Source organism: Eurytemora carolleeae, unplaced genomic scaffold (assembly GCF_000591075.1).
Source record: "Eurytemora carolleeae unplaced genomic scaffold, Eaff_2.0 scaffold1414, whole genome shotgun sequence".
Classification (NCBI taxonomy): Eukaryota; Metazoa; Arthropoda; class Copepoda; order Calanoida; family Temoridae; genus Eurytemora; species Eurytemora carolleeae.
In genome coordinates, this window is record NW_019398430.1 from 22,039 (window position 1) to 42,342 (window position 20,304).

Sequence of the window (20,304 nt, forward strand, 5' to 3'; positions counted from 1 at the left end):
AATAGAGCAAATAGCTACAGTGAATCCCAGATATATGAATACATAGCAAGAGTTTTTCATAATGTCGTATTACATATTTAAGATCAAATGCTGCGGAAAATGAGTTTAAAATTAGTATATCAATTGCATTCATATTTCACTGCTATTAATTTACCTTATACATTATACAAAACTCTTGCTATGTATTCATACATCTGGGATTCACTGTTGTAAAAAAGATGTTTTTACTGCGAACAAAAAGAGTGCATTAATTTTACAATAAGACATTTTCATCCATTAACATTAACTTTGTAAAAGCATGCGATATTCTGCAGAAATTCTTTTAAAATTAATAGTTTTTAAACGGTTCCCTTTTTAAACATTAAACTGTGTAAATGTTCCACAATGGAGAATATAGATAAAAATAAAATTATAAAGTTTATATGTTAAAGCGAACCCAGGACAATAACTTTATGCACATTACACAAGGAGATTTACATACAGGGTTATTTTGTGTACCTGTTTACATGTTTATAGTCTGCAACAGCAAATACAAATGCTAAATAATAATAATAATAATAATAATAATAATAATAATAAACCTAAACCAACTATATCCTGGAGCATGAAGGTATTCCCCCCCTCCACATAATCCCACTCCCCCCTATCCTACCCCTTAAAACAATCGTTACATCTTTAATTCTTTATATTTTCAGGGTCGTCAGATCAGTTTAAATATGTTTGGTTCAAATCAAAACAATGCTGTTCTTGGAGAAGCGATACTTCTGGAGGAAACAAACCTATTTATCAAGATTATTTACGATTTTAAGATTCAATGATTTCTTTAAAATATGCAGTGATCACTAAAAATTTAAGTGTACCCGGAAAACGACATTTTACAGTTTTCAATGTTATTTTTTCGAAATTTTTTCACAACATTGACAAAAATATTTAATGAATATTATTTAAAACCTTTACTTTACGTTTTCTTGAATCTGTATTCTAAATCTGAGTGTAAGTTCTAAATGTAGTTTTCTTGAATCTGTATTCTAAATCTGAGTGTAAGTTCTAAATGTAGTTTTCTTGAATCTGTATTCTAAATCTGAGTGTAAGTTCTAAATATAGTTTTCTTGAATCTGTATTCTAAATCTGAGTGTAAGTTCTAAATATAGTTTTCTTTAATCTGTTTTCTAAATCTGAGTGTAAGTTTTAAATATATAGTTTTCTTGAATCTGTTTTCAAAATCTGATTGTTTGTTGATCAGAATATATCCCGAGAGCATGCTGGTAGATACGAGTGCTCTGCTAACAACGGAGTAGGATCTGCTGCACTAGCGGAGATCTCTCTAACTGTTCTTTGTAAGTTTTATATTAAATCTATTTTTTAGATCCTCTGAGATTTAGATTTTTAAACTATCCTCAGATACGATTCTTATACACCCTTGACATCCAATTCTTAAACACCCCTAATATGCGAAAATAACTATTTAAACACCCCCTAGAGCATTAAGTTTAGACACCCTATTATTTGTATGTTTAGACATTCCTGATATCTATATATGTTTAGACACCTCTTATATCCGTATGTTTAGACACCCCTGATAACCATATAAGTTTAAACACCCTGATATCCGTATGCTTAGACACCCCTGAGATCCGAATGGAGAGAAGGTTAAGTGCTGACCGATATCAGATTGAACTGGAAATATTCTGCACAGTTCACGCCGAACCTAAACCAGTAGTCAGGTACTTGGTACAGTACACGCTGAACCTAAACCAGTCAGGTAAAGTACATGCTCAACCTAAACCAGTCAGGTACAGTACACGCTTAACCTAAACCAGTCAGGTACAGTACAAGCTGAACCTAAGCCAGTCAGGTACAGTACAAGCTGAACCTAAACCAGTAGTCAGGTACAGTACACGCTGAACCTAAACCAGTCAGGTACAGTACAAGCTGAACCTAAACTAGTAGTCAGGTACAGTACACGCTGAATCTAAACCAGTCAGGTACAGTACACGCTGAACCTAAACCAGTCAGGTACAGTACAAGCTAAACCTAAACTAGTAGTCAGGTACAGTACACGCTGAACCTAAACCAGTAGTCAGGTACAGTACAAGCTGAACCTAAACTAGTAGTCAGGTACAGTACACGCTGAACCTAAACCAGCAGTTAAGTATGAATCTGTAAGTGTAGAATAATGTCTAAGTTACATATTGGTATCATTAAGCCAGTAATGTTTACCGTGTATGCCTGATTAAACTACTAACGATACGAATACACTTATATAGATGTGGTTTACATTATACAAATACAGTCTGCAATTAACAGTAAACAGTGGGTCCCAAGGTAATGTGGAAACGAAGAATGCTTCTAAAAGAATTGAAAAAGTTTCTGTAGACTAAGCTCGGCTCAAAATTGGAATTTATGGCGCAAACAACTGGATTCATTGGAAAATATTAAAATATGTATAACTTTAAGATTTTAGATCGTTTTCCTTTTAAGTTTGTTTTATCGACATCTAAAGGAATTTAGTCTTTGCCGCAAGCTCAAATTTTCTAATCCTTACATCTTTGCAACCATAGGGTGTGAAACTTTGATATTTCAAACTTTGACTATTTGATCTAACAAAAATATTTGAAATATTTTAGGTCTACGACATCGGGTCATGCCAAGATATATGGATTAGAAAATCAGAGTTAGTGACAAAGACTCAGTTTATTTAAATAAACTTGTTAAATAAATTATAAATATTCTTTTATTTTCTTTAACATTATTTTAAATTTCATGAATCGTGTAAAGTACAAATGGAAAAGTTTATTAATTAAATATGAATAGACTTAATTTTAAATAACACACGTCACGGGAATTTTGTTTAAAATGCTAATTCACGCTGAGAGATTTTGCCATATTGAGAACATTGTGAACATTGTTTTTTTGTTTGTTTTATAAGTTTTTTAACAAATAAACATGAAGTCGGAAGTTTTGTGTATAATATTGTTAATCTTGAACGTTTAATCTTGATATCCAATGTGAGCACTTTTAGATTTGAGGATAAAAGCTTGATCCATAAGAAAGAGTTATCCCACCATGGTATATCGAAGTGGAATCAAACTAGTCCGTTATTGTGCATAGTGCCGGAGATCAATGCTTGATTCTGAGATTTGCAACATAAAATAGCTCTAAATCTGATTCTTATATTATCTGTGGCGGTTTTCAAAAGTTTAATGGTGAAAACTGGACAATCTGCTGCAGCCACTTTGTCACAATCTCTGATTTGATGATCACTATATTTTGCAACCCAATGTCATAACTATGCATTCTCTTGGATAAAAAAATGTAAGCTTGAAATAGACCTAGAGAATAGAATTTATAATAGAGGGAAATTTACTAGAAAAAAGTGTAAAACGGCCATTTTGTTGTACTATTTCCATACTGCAGGTGTACTTCACATATTTATGCTATGTAACCTTTTGGGCCCTGGAATATCATTTTATAGAAAATCTAAAATTATTGTTAAAATAAAACCAAATTATAAAATAGGCTGGTTTCAAACGATGATTTTCCGTTATAACTATAAATCAAATGATGTTTTTTATTCACCTAATTCATTATAAAGTTTACTTAACAGCTTTAAAAAATTCGAAATTAAAATGAATATGAAAATGAACATACTGTATTAGTGTACTTTACTGCTTATAATTTGTGAACATTTACATGATTTGTACACTTTGAACTGCCTTTCAGGCTGAAAGGGACTGAAAAAATTTATACCGAGAAATTCTTTAAATTCCCCTCTAATATATATTCTATTCTCTATGGAAATAGACCATAAGGTTGCAAAAATATTGGCATTTGAAAATTTGAGTTTGTGGCAACGACTCAATTGTTGTTGTGTTGTTGTGAAAAGCGTTTATAGCAGTAATTAATTGTTGTTGTTGAATCCGTTAGAAAAAGAGTGATTATTTTATTAGATGGTACAAGGACTCTATGCTGCTGGATCCTGGAACCAATAGGATCATGGAATCAAACAACAATAGGTACAGTACAATACAGTACAATAGAATATTAAAATATACTTAGGTTACATTTACATCATTCTTGAAATAATTTTAGCGTTTTAATTTTACTTCCAACAAAAGCTTTGAATTTTGGGAGGCCAAGTGTTTTCACTTCAATCAGACATAAACCTGCCTTTACTTCAATCAGACATAAACCTGTCTTTATTTCAATCAGACATAAACCTGCCTTTAGTTCAATCAGACATAAACCTTCTTTTACTTCAATCAAACATAAACCTTCTTTTACTTTAAATTAGACATAAACCTGCCTTTACTTAAATCAGACATAAACCTTCCTTTGTTTCAATCAGACATAAACCTTCTTTTACTTCAATCAAACATAAACCTTCTTTTACTTTTATTAGACATAAACCTGCCTTTACTTCAATCAGACATAAACCTGCCTTTGTTTCAATCAGGCATAAACTACATGTACTGAGAATGTATGTACTATGTACTGATTTATATTGTTTAATATGTCTAGGCATAAACTACATGTACTGAGAATGCATGTAATATGTACTGATATATATATTGTTGTACATGTCCAGGCATAAACTACATGTACTGAGAATGCATGTAATATGTACTGATATATATATTGTTGTACATGTCCAGGCATAAACTACATGTACTGAGAATGTATGTACTATCTACTGATATATATTGTTGTACATGTCCAGGCATAAGCTACATGTACTGAGAATGGGTGTGGCTGACCTAGGAAATTACTCCTGTATGGCGGAGAATAGTTTAGGAAAAGAACGAGGATTTTTGCAGATTTCAGGTAAATTTTGACACAAAAAGATTCCATGAAATTATCAAAATCTTTCTTTTGCTTCGCAATGGAAAAGTAAATAGTTCAATCTCAATTTATTTGCTTGTCATTGGTTCTGTGAATCAGTGTTAGGTAGATCAGTGTGTTGGATAGGTTGCAGTCATTAGTCGAACATGATGTGCACTTTCTAATGTTTTTAAGTGGATTAATTCTCTTCCAACTAGGGGAGCCGTTGACCCCTGTGATAACCAGCCCTGAGATGTCCTTCAAGAGTACAGAGTACACCTTGAGATGGAATACAGTTAGCTTACTTGTCATATCAGAGTACAGAGTACTATTCAGACTACGCCAGGTAGGATAGTACAGCTTACTTGTCATATCAGAGTACAGAGTACTATTTAGACTACGCCAGGTAGGATAGTACAGCTTACTTGTTATATTAGAGTACAGAGTGCTATTCAGACTACTCAAGGTAGGATAGTACAGATTACTTGTCATATCAGTCAGAGTACAGAGTGCTATTCAGACTACTCCAGGTAGGATAGTACAGATTACTTATCATATCAGAGTACAGAGTACTATTCTGACTACTCAAGGTAGAATAGTACAGATTACTTCTCATATCAGTCAGAGTACAGAGTGCTATTCAGACTACTCCAGGTAGGATAGTACAGCTTACTTGTCATATCAGAGTACAGAGTACTATTCTGACTACTCAAGGTAGAATAGTACAGATTACTTCTCATATCAGTCAGAGTACAGAGTGCTATTCAGACTACTCCAGGTAGGATAGTACAGCTTACTTGTTATATTAGAGTAGTGCTATTCAGACTACTCCAGGTAGGATAGTACAGCTTACTTGTCATATCAGAGTACAGAGTGCTATTCAGACTACTCCAGGTAGGATAGTACATGTGCATACACCCTACAACCTAGTTGTATATATTATTGTGAAATGTATTATCATACGACATACATGAAACGTTGATAAAATAAAGTGACTTGGGCACTTGCAATCATAATCTTTCCCAGTTTTGTATGCATATTAAGATTTTACAGCTTTAGCAATTTTATAATATATGTGCAAGGCAATACGATTTAAAGGAATTGAGTCTTTGCCACAAACTCCGATTTTCTCATTACTATATTTTTGCAACTAAACCATTTTAATATTTTATTTGAAACTATGAGACCTGTTTTAATCTAAGTTTGAAATATCAAGTTGTAAAGATATGGGGGTTTGAAAATTTCAGTTTGTGGCATTGACTTAATTCCTTTCAAAGTTCACGACTGCCCTGTACAATGTTCATTGTACAGTGCACAGTGTACATGAATGAGTAGTGTACATGAAATATAAATAATCTGGTTAAAGTTTAGTTTGCTGAGACTAATTGAAGTATAAGAAGAAGAATAATGTTTCTATTTAAATCTAATCCAAGTTAGTTCAAACTTTTCCTATTTTATAACAAGGTGTTAATCAGCTGTCTACCTGGATACGCCGCCATCTGAATTCAGAGATTAATGGGAAAATAATACTTTTTTAAAACGGGATATTTAACATGTAGGGTTACCCACAAAGGATGAGAGATTATAGACGACTGTTCAGAATTGATGGTGTCTGTTTTCTTGTATTTGTGAATCCCTGAAACTTTCTATGATTGTAAGATCATTAAATGAGATATTAAAAGGGTATAAATTAAGACAGAAAGCTTAGTTTAAAGCTGGGTTCGTCTTATTTCAAGAGCTTTAAAGGTCAATTTACAATCTCATGTCCTCAGTGGGTAACGCAGTACAAAACTAATAAGCCATCTTTATCATGCAAAAACACGAGAATAACCATACAAATAAATATATAAATAAAAAGAATTTATATACAGATAAAGAGAATTGCTATGCAATTGTAGAGAATTTTCATACAAATATATAGAACTTTATACATATATAGAGAATATTAATACAAAAATAGAGAACTTTCATACAAATATAGAGACTTTTCATGCAAATATAAAAAATGTTCATACAAATATAGATAATTTTCATACAAATACATAGAATTTTCATAGAAATATATAGAATATTTTCATACAAATATAGAGAACTTTTATACAAATATAGAGAATTTTCATACAAATATAGAGAATTTTCATACAATTATAAAGAATTTTCATACAAATATAGAGAATTTTCATACAAATACAGAGACTTTTCATACAGATTTAGAGAATTTCCATACAATTATAAAGAATTTTAATACAAATATAAAGAATTTTCATGCAAACATAGAGAATTTGTATACAAATATAGAGAATTTTCATACAAATATAGAGAATTTTCATACAAATATAGAGAATTTTCATACAAATTTAGAGAATTGTTATACAAATATATAGAATTTTTATACAAATATAAAGAATTTGCATACAAATATAAAGAATTTTCATACCAATATTAAGAATTTTTACACAAATATAGAGAATATTTATACAAATATAAACAATTTTCATACAAGTGTATAAGAGAATTTTCATACAAGTTTAGAGAATTTTAATTCAAATATAGAGAATTTTCATACAAATATAGAGAATTTTCAGACAAATATAGAGAATTTTCATACAAATATAGAGAATTTACATACAAATATAGAGACTTTTCATGCAATTATAGAAAATTTTTATACAAATATAAACAATTTTTATACAAATATAGAGAAATTTCATTCTAATATAGAGAATTTTTACACAAATATAGAGAATTTTTATATAAATATAGATAATTTTCATGTAAATATGGAGAATTTTCGTACAATTATAAAGAATTTTCATACAAATATAGAGACTTTTCATGCAAATATAGAGAATTTTTACACAAATATAGAGAATTTTATATAAATATAGAGAATTTTCATACAAATATAGAGCATTTTTATACAAATATAGAGAATTTTCATTCAAATATAGAGAATTTTCATACAAATATAGAGAATTTTTATACAAATGTAGAAAATTTTCATACAAATATAGAGAATCTTTATATAAATATAGAGAATTTTTATACAAATGTAGAAAATTTCTGTACAAATGTAGAAAATTTCTATGCAATTATAGAATTTTCATACAAATCTTTAAAATAATTTTCTTAAGTTTTACCCTGTTTATCTGTGCCCCCGCCGGTCCATGACAATGATTAAAGGTATTCCGCAATTATAAATACTTTCAATTGTTTCATTAATACTTTCTTAATGATCTGATAATTATCTATTTATTTACAAACTATTTATTATCCTTGGTTAGGAGCAATAAACAATAAAAAACAAGAATTGGAACAGATTCTTGATTCATCGTAAAACGTTATTAATTTTGGTTTAAATAACTCAAAAAGAAGGTTGAATAATGCATCCATTAGATCAAATCAAACTGAAAAATATTTGCTTTTTTGTTTTAGTTCTAATTAATTTTTGTTCATCATCACAAACTATATCTTTACAAAAATGTAGTATATTTAAGGGACTGTAAAGGAAAAATGAAAGGGGGTATGGGATGAAACCTGAGAGCCTCAGGAGTTGAACGATATATAAGACTTCTATCTGATGTTCCTGTCTCGAGAAATTAATATAAAACTGTGTCAAAATTTTACGAAAATCTAGTTAGTAGTATAAGTAGTAGTTTTAAACAGATCATTTTCAGCAAATAGGCAAACAATCTGAAAACGATTATATCCCACGATTGTATCTTATCTATCTATAACCATTCATCTAACACTTCCTCTCTCCTCTCTGTTATCTGGTTGTTTAATGAGCACTATGATTCCGATGATTTATTAATTATAATTCACGATCACATAGGAAAAACAAACTCGCTTAAAGTAAGCCAATTGCGAGAGGCTTAGTGCAGGGATTTCTTAGCAACACTACATGGTATGTGTTCTTATTACTGGTCGGGCTTTGTACTACTCAAATCCTGGTTCAATTTCAGGGTGAAAATATCAAATAACAATTTACAAGATAAACATACATGGATCTAAATTGAATGATAAATTGATAAATTGATACATCATTAAATTAATAATTCTTGTTATGGGATATAACCACCCCTTAACCAAGCCAACCATTTAAAACCATATACATAGAGAAAAGATAGAAATCCAAGCGCCAGATACAACTGGTGTATATAAAGGTATTCTAAGAAGGCATTCATGTGAAACAATAATACATCATTAAATTATAATATTTTGTTTGATAGTTGTCATTTGTCATGTAAAAAAGTCGGCAATAATATAAAACATTTCTTTCTGATTTTATAAGTAAAATCCCAAACTGTAAGAATCCCAGATGAATGTTTACAAATGTTGGGATTGGAAGGATTGGGATTAGGATGAGGACTAGGAAGTTGGAATAGGTTGGACAGGGATCAACTGGGAAAAGATAAAATAGGTTGAGAATTGGGATGGATACCAACTAAAGAGGAAGTTGGGATTGGGATTCAACGAATGTGAGGATGATAAAAAGGGTTGGTAAATCGGGAGTTGGAGTAATTGGGAAGATTGAGCAATGAAAAGATGTTCTACGGGGACCACAGTATTGGAAAGAGAATCAGCAAGATATTGAAGTTCAGAACAGAGATACAGATATAATAAAATATGTGTGTACAGACTATGGAGAAAATGTAGTTTAGTGGGTACAAATGTTATTAAGGGGTGAAGACGACATTTTGGAAGGAATTGGTGGATTACTGTTAAGTTGGGATAAGAGAGAGAAAAGAGTATAAAAATCATCATTAGAATCATTCAATACTCTGAAACAATGTAATAATATTATCAATTATATCTATTAACAATGCAAAATGAAAATTAAATGATTATAACAGGAGAAAACCTAAGATTCTCAGGTTTCTGTGCGATATCGTCGTTTTCAGATTGGTTTCGTATTTGTGGAAAATGATCTGTTTTATACTACAACATTTATACAAAATTGCATATATTTGAATTTTCGTATAAATTTGACACAGAAACATCAGATAGATGCCTTATGTGTATCGTTCAACGCCTGAGATTCTCAGGTTTCATCCTGTACCCCCTTTCATTTTTCCTTTACAGTCCCTTTAATAATGAATTATTTTGAGGAAATTTTTCAGTTTGACCGTCCAAAAACCTTTTCTCAGGTCATAAGGTCCCACAAAAAAATTTGGACTCATCGATTCAGCCATCATCTATTATTCTATCACTATCTATGTTTTTATCTATCTATTTATCTATCTATCTATCTATCTAGGCTGGGTATAGAGGGGATGAACGTGAATGGACAAATATAATCCCAACTGTTGATTCACCATTGAACACTAACTATTTTTAAAAAGTGATTACAAAGTTTAATCTTGTTCGATTATTTTTCAATTGAATTGTTTTAAATATTTAAAATCGAGGTTTTGTGACATTCAGGAGAAAATTGGTTTTTTGGCTAAACTTTGTTTTTGATATCTCCAGCTTTTCAAAACATTTAAATGTCTTTGTAAATGAAGATCACATTTGAATAAATAGAATATATTCAACCTTTATTTAAACAAAATGTTAACTTTTTCATTAACTTCTTCTTCTATTTTCTCCTAGCACGACTTAAACATCAGGTTTTGAAAGGAAATGAATCTTTGCAACAAACTCTGATTTTTAAATTCCTATATCTTTGCAACCAAATATCGTAAACCTTAGATATTAAAGTATATGAATTCTTTAAGATCAAATAATCTAAGTTTGAAATATCAATGGTTTACATAACCTGCAGATTGTGAAGATATAGGGATTAGAAAATTTGAGTTTGTGGCAAAGACTCAATTTCTTTATCAAATGGTTCAAAGAAATGATCATTGAATTGTGTTATCTTGACTAAATATTGGTTAATTTAGAACTATATCTGTGAAATATAAATGGAAAAGATTTGGTTTGATTTGTTGGTCAGCTTTAATAGTTAATACTGGAGCTTTCAAGACGTCTGTAAAGTCCTGATGAACAAATTCACTGTTTCTTTCTTGGTTTTTGAACGAGAGACAAAGATGAAAATTATTATATCTCTTTTTAGCCTGAAAATGCCATGATTTTTAAACAATTATGCAGATGATTTTAAAGAAAATCAGACCATGGGAGAAGTTAAAATTTAAAAAGCTATATAAACAAAAAACCTAGGAATCAAGCCAATTATTTGCTTTTAGATTTCTCTTCTTTGATGTATCTTTAAAATGTATTTCTCAATGTGAATTAACCTATAATTGGTCAAGTAACATTAAAAAATAATCACACATTTTGTACAATTTGATAAATCAGAAAAAACCTAATACTTTTATTTTTATTCCCCCTCTCCCCCCCTACATTTTAATGTAAATTTCTCCTTCCCATCATACCATTATCATGTCTTTTTTCTATTGTTATGTTTGAATTCTAGACTGCAGGGTATACAGTATAGTGAAAACTTTACATTCTATGACTTGCAGCCGGAATCCCTTTATGAGGTAAATAATCATATTTATTTGGAACCATCAACTTTTTAAGACATTTAAATTGAAATTGTGAATATAAATCGACGTTGAATAGTTATTCCATGGTCTAAATTATTCTGATAGTGATGCACGTAAAGATTATCAAAAAATGTAAAATATTTGTTAGAAAAATTACGCGAAAACGGTCGTCTTTGTGCGAGTCTAAGTGCCTCAATATTCTAAACGGTTACTCAATGGCTACCCTCAAAGATTGAGACTATAAAGTAGGGCAAGGCACGTTTCGACTTTTTCCAAGTAGTTTTTTTCAGGTTGCCGTTTGTTCTATAAATAAGAACGAATGATATTTTAGAAATCGTTAACGGTTCCAGACACTAGCAAGCCGTTAACAATGATTTTATGTAAAATATTTAAACAAAATATTAAAAAGCCTCAAAACACAAAAATAATCTGTAGATTGTTTTTTTTTATTTTCTGTACGTTTTATGTAATTATTTATAAACATATCCGTTCGTTTTTCCGTCTGTGTAAGATATCAAAATTAACGGATTTTGTCCTTTTTTTCAAGGACACTTATGTTAATTTTTAAAAATTTGTCCTTTTTTAAGAGACTTTATCAACTTTTCCTTACATATTCGATCATTAAATATGTTTGTAAAATGTTCAGGTGATGGTTCAGGCACAAAATACAGAGGGATGGTCTTCAGCCTCTCCTTCATTCACATTCTCCACTCCCAGGTGAACAAATTTATGTCTAATGGAGGGGGATGGGGAAATTCCCCCCCCCCCCCCCGCCCCTCCTCTAATCCCCCCTTGCAGCTTTCTGTTTGCTGCATTTCTGTAATTTTAAAACTGTCACCTTGAAATTCATGAATTGAAAGAGAAAGTGATTGAAAGAATCTTTGAAAACAATTTTTTATCAAGTGTCTGAACAATCAACATTTAACAATGTTAAACTTACAAACGATGATTATGAAAAAAAATAAAGCCACCCTGTATGTTTGCAACATATAGAACGTTATGCTTAAACAGTGTTTAAGAAATAAATATCTAGATATTAAACATTTAGCAAAGGAACTGAGTTTTTATTTACCACAAAGTCAAACATTCTAATGCCTAAATCTGTGCAACCTGATGGTGTAAACATTTTATATTTCAAACTTAGACACTTTGATCTATCAGAAACCATAGTCTACAATATCATGGGTCTACAACATTGGGTTGCATAGATATAGAGATTCGAAAATCAGAGTTTGTGACAAAAACTCAGTTCCTTTAGAACAATAAGGAAAGTATACCTCTTATCACAGACAAATTCCATAATTAATATTACTCTTTAAGCATTAGTTTCTAGACAATGTACATTCCTTTACAAAAATCTGGTTCTTACTAAGCAACACTTTTCACTGTAATTCCGATATAAAGTCAAAATAGATAAGAAGAAATCAAAAAGGTGTTTCCAGGGGCGTATTCAGGCATTTGTCAAGGGGGGGGGGGCTTAAATTTTTTTTCCAGGGGGGGGGGCTCAGCACCCGTTGGGGCCTGAAACCCCGCTGAAATCCATAGATTTCACTAATCGGGGGGGGGGGGGCTTAGCCCCATAGCCCCCCTCCCCCGAATACGCCTCAGGTTTTATCATAAAACAATCTTTAAAAAACATGTTTAACACTTTCTTAGTAAACCGTAATCTTTGTTATTTTTGCTGATTTGAGAATCACCAAAAAAAGCTAAAAAAGCTAAAAAATAAAAATAAATTTTAAAAAATAATTTTAAGGTTTGATGTTGAAGATCGAAGTTATCTAACCAGCACTAGCGGAGTAGCTGGTCAATCAGTCATGATAAATTCTGGTCTACTGCGCAACTGTTTGCGCATGTTACTACCTGTATTCTTGTTTTTATGTTAAAATATAACTAATTTACATATTTGTAATTTTCTTCACCTCACAACACCATTCACCTCAGCTGTAAAGTAGGTTTAATAAACAGCGACACCTGAGGTTTTCTAGAACTAATATGAAGATTTTTAGAAATCCCTGTCCAGCCCTTTTTGAGAAAATTACATTTAAGTTTGTTCTGAAGTTTAGACTTCTAAAAGGCGTTTGACTCAAAAGTTGTTAGGAAATCCGAAATCTGATTTTCAGTCAACTATCATCAGCATATGATACATTTGTCAATGCCAGATTATCAAATTGGAGGAAAATAACCATAAAAACAATGCCTTATAGGTTACAAACCTCAATTAATGAATTTTAAGCTTTTATCTATATAATAAAACAAGATATTCATCACGCAAATCTGCCCCTTTAGTAAAAGTAAATTCAACCTATATTAAGCATAAATTTGACCTCATCAACCTTGTTGCACAGGCTAGTCCTGTGCATAAAGCTAGGTACAGTACAAACTGGGACCGGAAAGGTTTACCCGGCTCGGAAATTCAAATGTACTACGACTACCTGTGTCATATGTATATTTATATGTTGCGTAAGCCGGCAAAACGATTGGACCGATTGGGCTGAAATTTGTTATGGACACTCATGGGTGGCCGGGGGGGGGGGGGGGGGGGGTTGTTATAGACTATTCGTTTTAAGAAGCAAAAATGTATAGGATTCAGACACTTTTTAATGGAATCCCTATAAATCATTAAGGGTTTAAGATATTTTCTAGCTTATTAGCCAAATGAAACCTTATTGCAGACTGAATGTTGTTGTCAAAGATACAATGCTACTCCCAGAGCGCCAAGCCACGCGCTAAGTCTAAGCGACATCACTAATAAGATAGAAAATATAGGAAAATCAACGAGAATCCCGAAAAATGTGCCGTCTGTAATTGTATGATTCGAAGAATAGGAAGAGAAAAGGAAACTGTTATTTAATCCCATTTTTACATATTTTTTTGTTTCTTAGTTGAGTATGTACTTAATACATACATAAACAATACTAGGCTTCCAGGGCGCTTCGCGCCCATCTTTAATTTTAACTTTTAATTATTGCTCTTTTATCGATTTTTTTGCGTGGAATTTGAAAATTCGAAATTTTCTTCAGGCAAATTTTGTCAATTCTAACCATCCAAGTCGTTTATCAGTTATAACAAACACAGTAGCATGGTATAATTACAATATACATACAATACATTACATAGACACAATTCAAAACAATTATCAGTGTTTCTAGAAACAAAGGTTAAAAATAATTATATACAGCGAGATGAATACGTCCAGAATATCGAGATATAGTTTAGGATGGGGTATACAGGGAAGGATAATGAATACAGTCAAATCTAAAGGATGAAGGATGGAAGATCTAAAAGATAAAGAACACAACAAGATAAAAAAGATGTGAACTACAGAGAGATCTACCGGATAAAGGATACAGAGGGAACAACTAAAGAATAGAGGATACAGGGAGATCTAAAGAATGGAGGATACATGGAGATATAAAGGATAAAGGATACAGGGAGATCTAAAGGATGGAGGGTACAGAGAGATCTAAAGGATGGAGGATACAGGGAGATCTAAAGAATAAAGGATACAGGGAGATCTAAAGGATGGAGGGTACAGAGAGATTTCATAGTACAGCTGTGGATCTTTTCGGACCTAAAAGGATCAAGGATACAGTAAAAGAGAGAGTACACAAGGATTGTTATGGTGTACTATTATCTAAAGGATAGAGGATACAGGGAGATCTAAAGGATAAAGGGTACAGAGAGATACAAAAGGATGGAGGGTACAGAGAGATCTAAAGGATGGAGGATACAGGGAGATATAAAGGATAAAGGGTACAGAGAGATACAAAAGTATGGAGGTACAGAGAGATCTAAAGGATGGAGGATACAGGGAGATATAAAGGATGGAGGATACAGGGAGATCTAAAGGATAAAGGGTACAGGGAGATACAAAAGGATGGAGGCTACAGATAGATCTAAAGGATGGAGGATACAGGGAGATATAAAGGATTGATGATACAGGGAGATCTAAAGGATAAAGGGTACAGGGAGATACAAAAGGATGGAGGGTACGGAGAGATCTAAAGGATGGAGGATTCAGGGAGATATAAAGGATAAAAGGTACAGAGAGATACAAAAGGATGGAGGGTACAGAGAGATCTAAAGGATGGAGGGTACAGGGAGATCTAAAGAATGGAGGGTACAGGGAGATCTAATGGATAAAGGGTACAGGGAGATATAAAAGCATAAAGGGTACAGGGAGATACACAAGGATTGAGTGTACAGGGAGATACAAAAGGATTGAGGGTACAGGGAGATACAAAAGGATGGAGGATACAGGGAGATCTAAAGGGAGAAATGGATGTAAATGGATATTTAGAAGTATATATATAGAGTATATATATAAAGATGGATGGAAGGTAGCAAGATATATAAAAAGTATAGAGGAAACCTGGATTAATAAGAAACGAACTAGAGTCATGATGGATAAAGATTCAAAAGATGGTTAATGGATATTGAGATATCTAAACGTTGGATAAAGGAAAGGAAACGAATGTCAGAATTCAAATTCAACTTTTGTAATTTTTAACTTTTCTGTTTTAGTGATGATCATTGAGAGCTTTGGATTGAAATATGAAATTTTAATTTGACTTGCTTTCATGTTTTACTATTCACTATAATTTAGAAGAACTGCAAGTAAACATATATATCATATTTTCACAAAATTTAGTTTGTATTGCGTCAAATGAAAAAGCTTAAAGAAAAAAAACCGTGAGTTGTGATATTGAAAATCGTGAAACTATGAATTGTGAAACTATGAATTGTGAAACTATGAATCGTGAAGACATTTCATACAATTTTCCTAATATTCATGAAGACTAGAGGAGAGGAGGTAATGTGCCATCTAAATGTAAATTTTCCCGGGGGATTTATGGGGACTCTACTCAGTATGTTATAAGTGAGGGGGGGGGGGTATTGGGAAAAACTTTTCTATAAAAAAATGATAAAGACAATTGTGTTACCAGAATTGTTAGTCGCGTGAATATTTACCAATAATTAATTGTTATATTTGATAAACCAGCAATTTTTAACTTTTGGACAAACCCCTTATAGGCCCTTTGGTGGAGTAAAAACTAACAAAAAGAATAAAGAATTTGAAGAAAAGAGCCAATTCTTAAAAGAATGTATCTTTAGTTTTCTCAATACAAAGCATCAAATATTTGTTTTTATGGAAACATTTTTTCCAATCAGGAAAAAAATCTAACAGCACAGTTTCGCTTTTAATGTTTACTCTTGTTAGGAATCCAAAATTGATTATTTATTTGTTCTTGTGAGAGATAGAAAATAAACTCTTTGCTGACCCACATACAGTGAGCTACACAAAACAATGGATTAGAAAGTATCTAACGGTATTTAATGTTGTTATGAAGCAAATAGTTTTATCAGAAGCTTAACAATCAACATTTGAATTGTATAAAGGGTCTGTTTAAAGTGCCGTGCACGTTCTTATTCAATGTACTGTTTAAACTGCAAAAGTGCCGTGCACGTCTCCTATTCACTGAACTGTTTAAACTGCACAAGCGCCGTGCACGTCTCCTATTCACTGGACTGTTCAAACTGCACAAGTGCCGTGCACATCTCCTATTTACTGGACTCTTTAAAATCACTACTTGAGTCCAACAGTCGTCTTCTATTCACTGGACTGTTTATAACCACTACTTGAGTCCAACAGTCGTCGTCTATTCACTGGACTGTTTATAATCACTACTTGAGTCCAACAGTCGTCTTCTATTCACTGGACTGTTTATAACCACTACTTGAGTCCAACAGTCGTCTTCTATTCACTGGACTGTTTATAATCACTACTTGAGTCCAACAGTCGTCTTCTACTCACTGGACTGTTTATAACCACTACTTGAGTCCAACAGTCGTCTTTCTATTTCACTTTTGATTATCATTATTTTACAAAAACTTAATGGAGATATTTTTCTAAAATTATTTTCTTACAAACTTTAGAATATAAAAAAATGACAACAGCCTAAAAAATATTTATCAGTTCTTTGCTATTTATTTATCTCGTACCTGCTTAAAAATGTTGGGGTTGGTTTTGGGGGCGGCGAGTGAGGTTTGAGGGGGGGGTGGTTGAGGTGGGGGGGGTGACTAATGATTGCTTCTAAGATCAGTTGAACGTGATGTAAGACTTGTAGATAATTCTTGGAATCTTAATTCACAAGTTATCTTTGATTTTCTGGGTTCTATATTACATTAAAATAAATTCATCCTCTAATTCTTTCTGTTTATATAATCTGGGAAATTAAGTTCTTTAATCTTATGTAAAGAGTAAACATCCCTGTCTTGTATGCAGATTAGTGGATTAGTTGGAACATTACTCTCTATAATCCTCATAGGATTCTAACACACATGTTTAATCTCTTAAACACAGACATGTAATCTCTCAAACACACCATTTAATATCTCAAACACACCATTTAATCTCTCAAACACAACATTTAATCTCTCAAACACACCATTTAATCTCTCAAACACAAATTAAATATCTAAAACACACCATTTAATCTCTCAAACACACCATTTAATCTCTCAAACACACATGTAATCATTCAAACACACATTTAATCTTTAAAACACACTATTTAATCTCTAAAACACACCATTTAATCTCTAAAACACACCAATTGATCTCCCAAACACACATTTAATCTACCAAACACATATTGAATCTCTCAAACACACATTTAATCTCTCAAACACACCATTTAATCTCTCAAACACACATTTAATCTCTTAAACACACCATTTAATCTCTAAAACACACCATTAAAACTCTAAAACACACCAATTGATCTCCCAAACACACATTGAATCTCTCAAACACACATTTAATCTCTCAAACACACCATTTATTCTATCAAACAAATATTTAATCTCTAAAACACACATTTAATCTCTCAAACACACATTTAATCTCTCAAACACACCATTTAATCTCTCAAACACACATGTAATCATTCAAACACACATTTAATCTTTAAAACACACTATTTAATCTCTAAAACACACCATTTAATCTCTAAAACACACCAATTGATCTCCCAAACACACATTTAATCTACCAAACACATATTGAATCTCTCAAACACACATTTAATCTCTCAAACACACCATTTAATCTCTCAAACACACATTTAATCNATTATTATTTTTATTATTATTATTATTATTATTATTATTATTATTATTATTATTACCATTATCATTATTATTATTATTATTATTATTATTATTATTATTATTATTATTACTATTAATATCATTATTCCACGTATTCGAAAATATCTGTTTTTGTCCCTCCAGTCCACACTGAATTGATTGAATCGATGAAAGAAATGATTGCATGAATAACTCTTTAAGAAAATGTGGTTTCTTAATGTTAAAAAGAGGGGGCAAAGCACCAACAATTTCTTATAATTGTATAAAGGAGCAGTTCCAAATATAAGAAGGATGAAAGAATGAATGTAGCATATTCTGTAGTTATGCTTAGTACGATCTATGTTATCCATGCTAGTAATATATCTTATCTATTTTTATGTTGACCCTGTCCGGCTAGTCTGGTCAGTTTAATTTCCCCTGTATATAAATAAATTAGTACTACATGAACCTTTGTGTTAGACGGACGTATACAGATCCTTGAGTTTTGGCTAGAGATTGAGAGCCGTGAGTTTTGGTTTTGTCAGTGAGACTGTAATTAGACTTTGAGTAGCGGAATCTCGGGACCTAGATTTATTACATGAATCGTGTTTTGTCAATTAATGTGAAAACAAGGGTATGTCATCGGACCAATGGATGTAATGTCGTAAAGGAATACGAACCATTGAATAGCCCGTAGAATTGTTTCATTGGCATCTCTGAACACACTAAATCTACAAAACAATGTAATAACTATGTAAGACAACTGTCAGATTCTCAAGTGGTATACCACTTACAGGTAATGTGACGGAAAATATGCGTAACAAATGTTGTAAGTGTCAATGTACATTTTGGATATGCGTCAAACTTTCTATATCTATATCTACATAGTAAAATGAATTCATCAAACTCTTCTGCTGCATGAGTAAAGATTGCAAAGTGGTATTTTCCCCTAACTCACTTATTTCTAAAAATTCCCCCAGATTTTCCCCTGGTTTGAGTAATACCGTGGGTTGCTCTATTATATTCCTTCTATATCTCAAATTGAACTCATGTAATACCCAGCAAGCAGTCTATATGAAACAATTTTACACAAATACAACAATTTATAATAATCATCTTTCTCAACTACATTACCCCCCCCAATTCTTTCCAGCTTCTTAAACCGTCCAAATATATATTTGTTTCCTCATTTCCCCTGTTTTAAGCTTACTTCTAATACATTAGAGGTCTAATATGAGACCATAGGAAAAGTAATACCCTTTTTTAAATGCATAGGATGCATAGATGCATAGTTTATATACATTTTATATATCGTTAACGTCATATATTCATATATACCATGAAGCATAGGATGCATAGATGCATAGACTTATATAAGAAATATATACAAGTTTATATATGGCTGCATAGGATGCATAGATGCATAGACTTGTATAAGAAAATATATACAAGTTTATATACGGCTGCATAGGATGCATAGGATGCATAGACTTGTATAGGAAAATTTATACAAGTTTATATACGGCTGCATAGGATGCATAGGATGCATATATGTATAGACTTGTATAAGAAAATACATACAAGTTTATATACGGCTGCATAGGATGCATAGGATGCATAGATGCATAGACTTATAGGAAAATATATACAAGTTTATATACGGCTGCATAGGATGCATAGGATGCATAGATGCATAGACTTGTATAAGAAATATATACAAGTTTATTTACGGCTGCATAGGATGCATAGACGTACGTAACGTACGTTTTTATAGGGATTGTATTATTAGACATTATCTAACTTACGTTTTCAGTCACTTGAAGGTTGCTGTAAAAAAAAATATCAAAATCACTGAGAG

The 20,304-nt window shown here is 31.8% G+C and overlaps 1 protein-coding gene and 1 long non-coding RNA gene across 2 annotated transcripts; both read left to right on the plus strand.

Annotated features, from left to right (window-relative positions):
• Positions 1-583: 583 nt before the first annotated feature.
• On the plus strand, positions 584-10,162 carry LOC111717369 (limbic system-associated membrane protein). Its single transcript, XM_023492869.1, has 8 exons — positions 584-610; positions 696-770; positions 1,244-1,337; positions 1,622-1,724; positions 3,951-4,016; positions 4,721-4,824; positions 5,040-5,167; positions 10,082-10,162. Exons 1-8 carry the CDS (start codon positions 605-607, stop codon positions 10,160-10,162), a joined length of 657 nt encoding a protein of 218 aa, XP_023348637.1. The 5' UTR covers positions 584-604.
• A 1,078-nt stretch (positions 10,163-11,240) lies between these two features.
• Positions 11,241-13,211, plus strand: LOC111717365 (uncharacterized). The gene is made up of 3 exons (XR_002768763.1): positions 11,241-11,309; positions 11,962-12,032; positions 13,069-13,211. It is a non-coding gene; the product is annotated as an uncharacterized LOC111717365 (long non-coding RNA).
• The last annotated feature ends 7,093 nt before the right edge of the window (positions 13,212-20,304 follow it).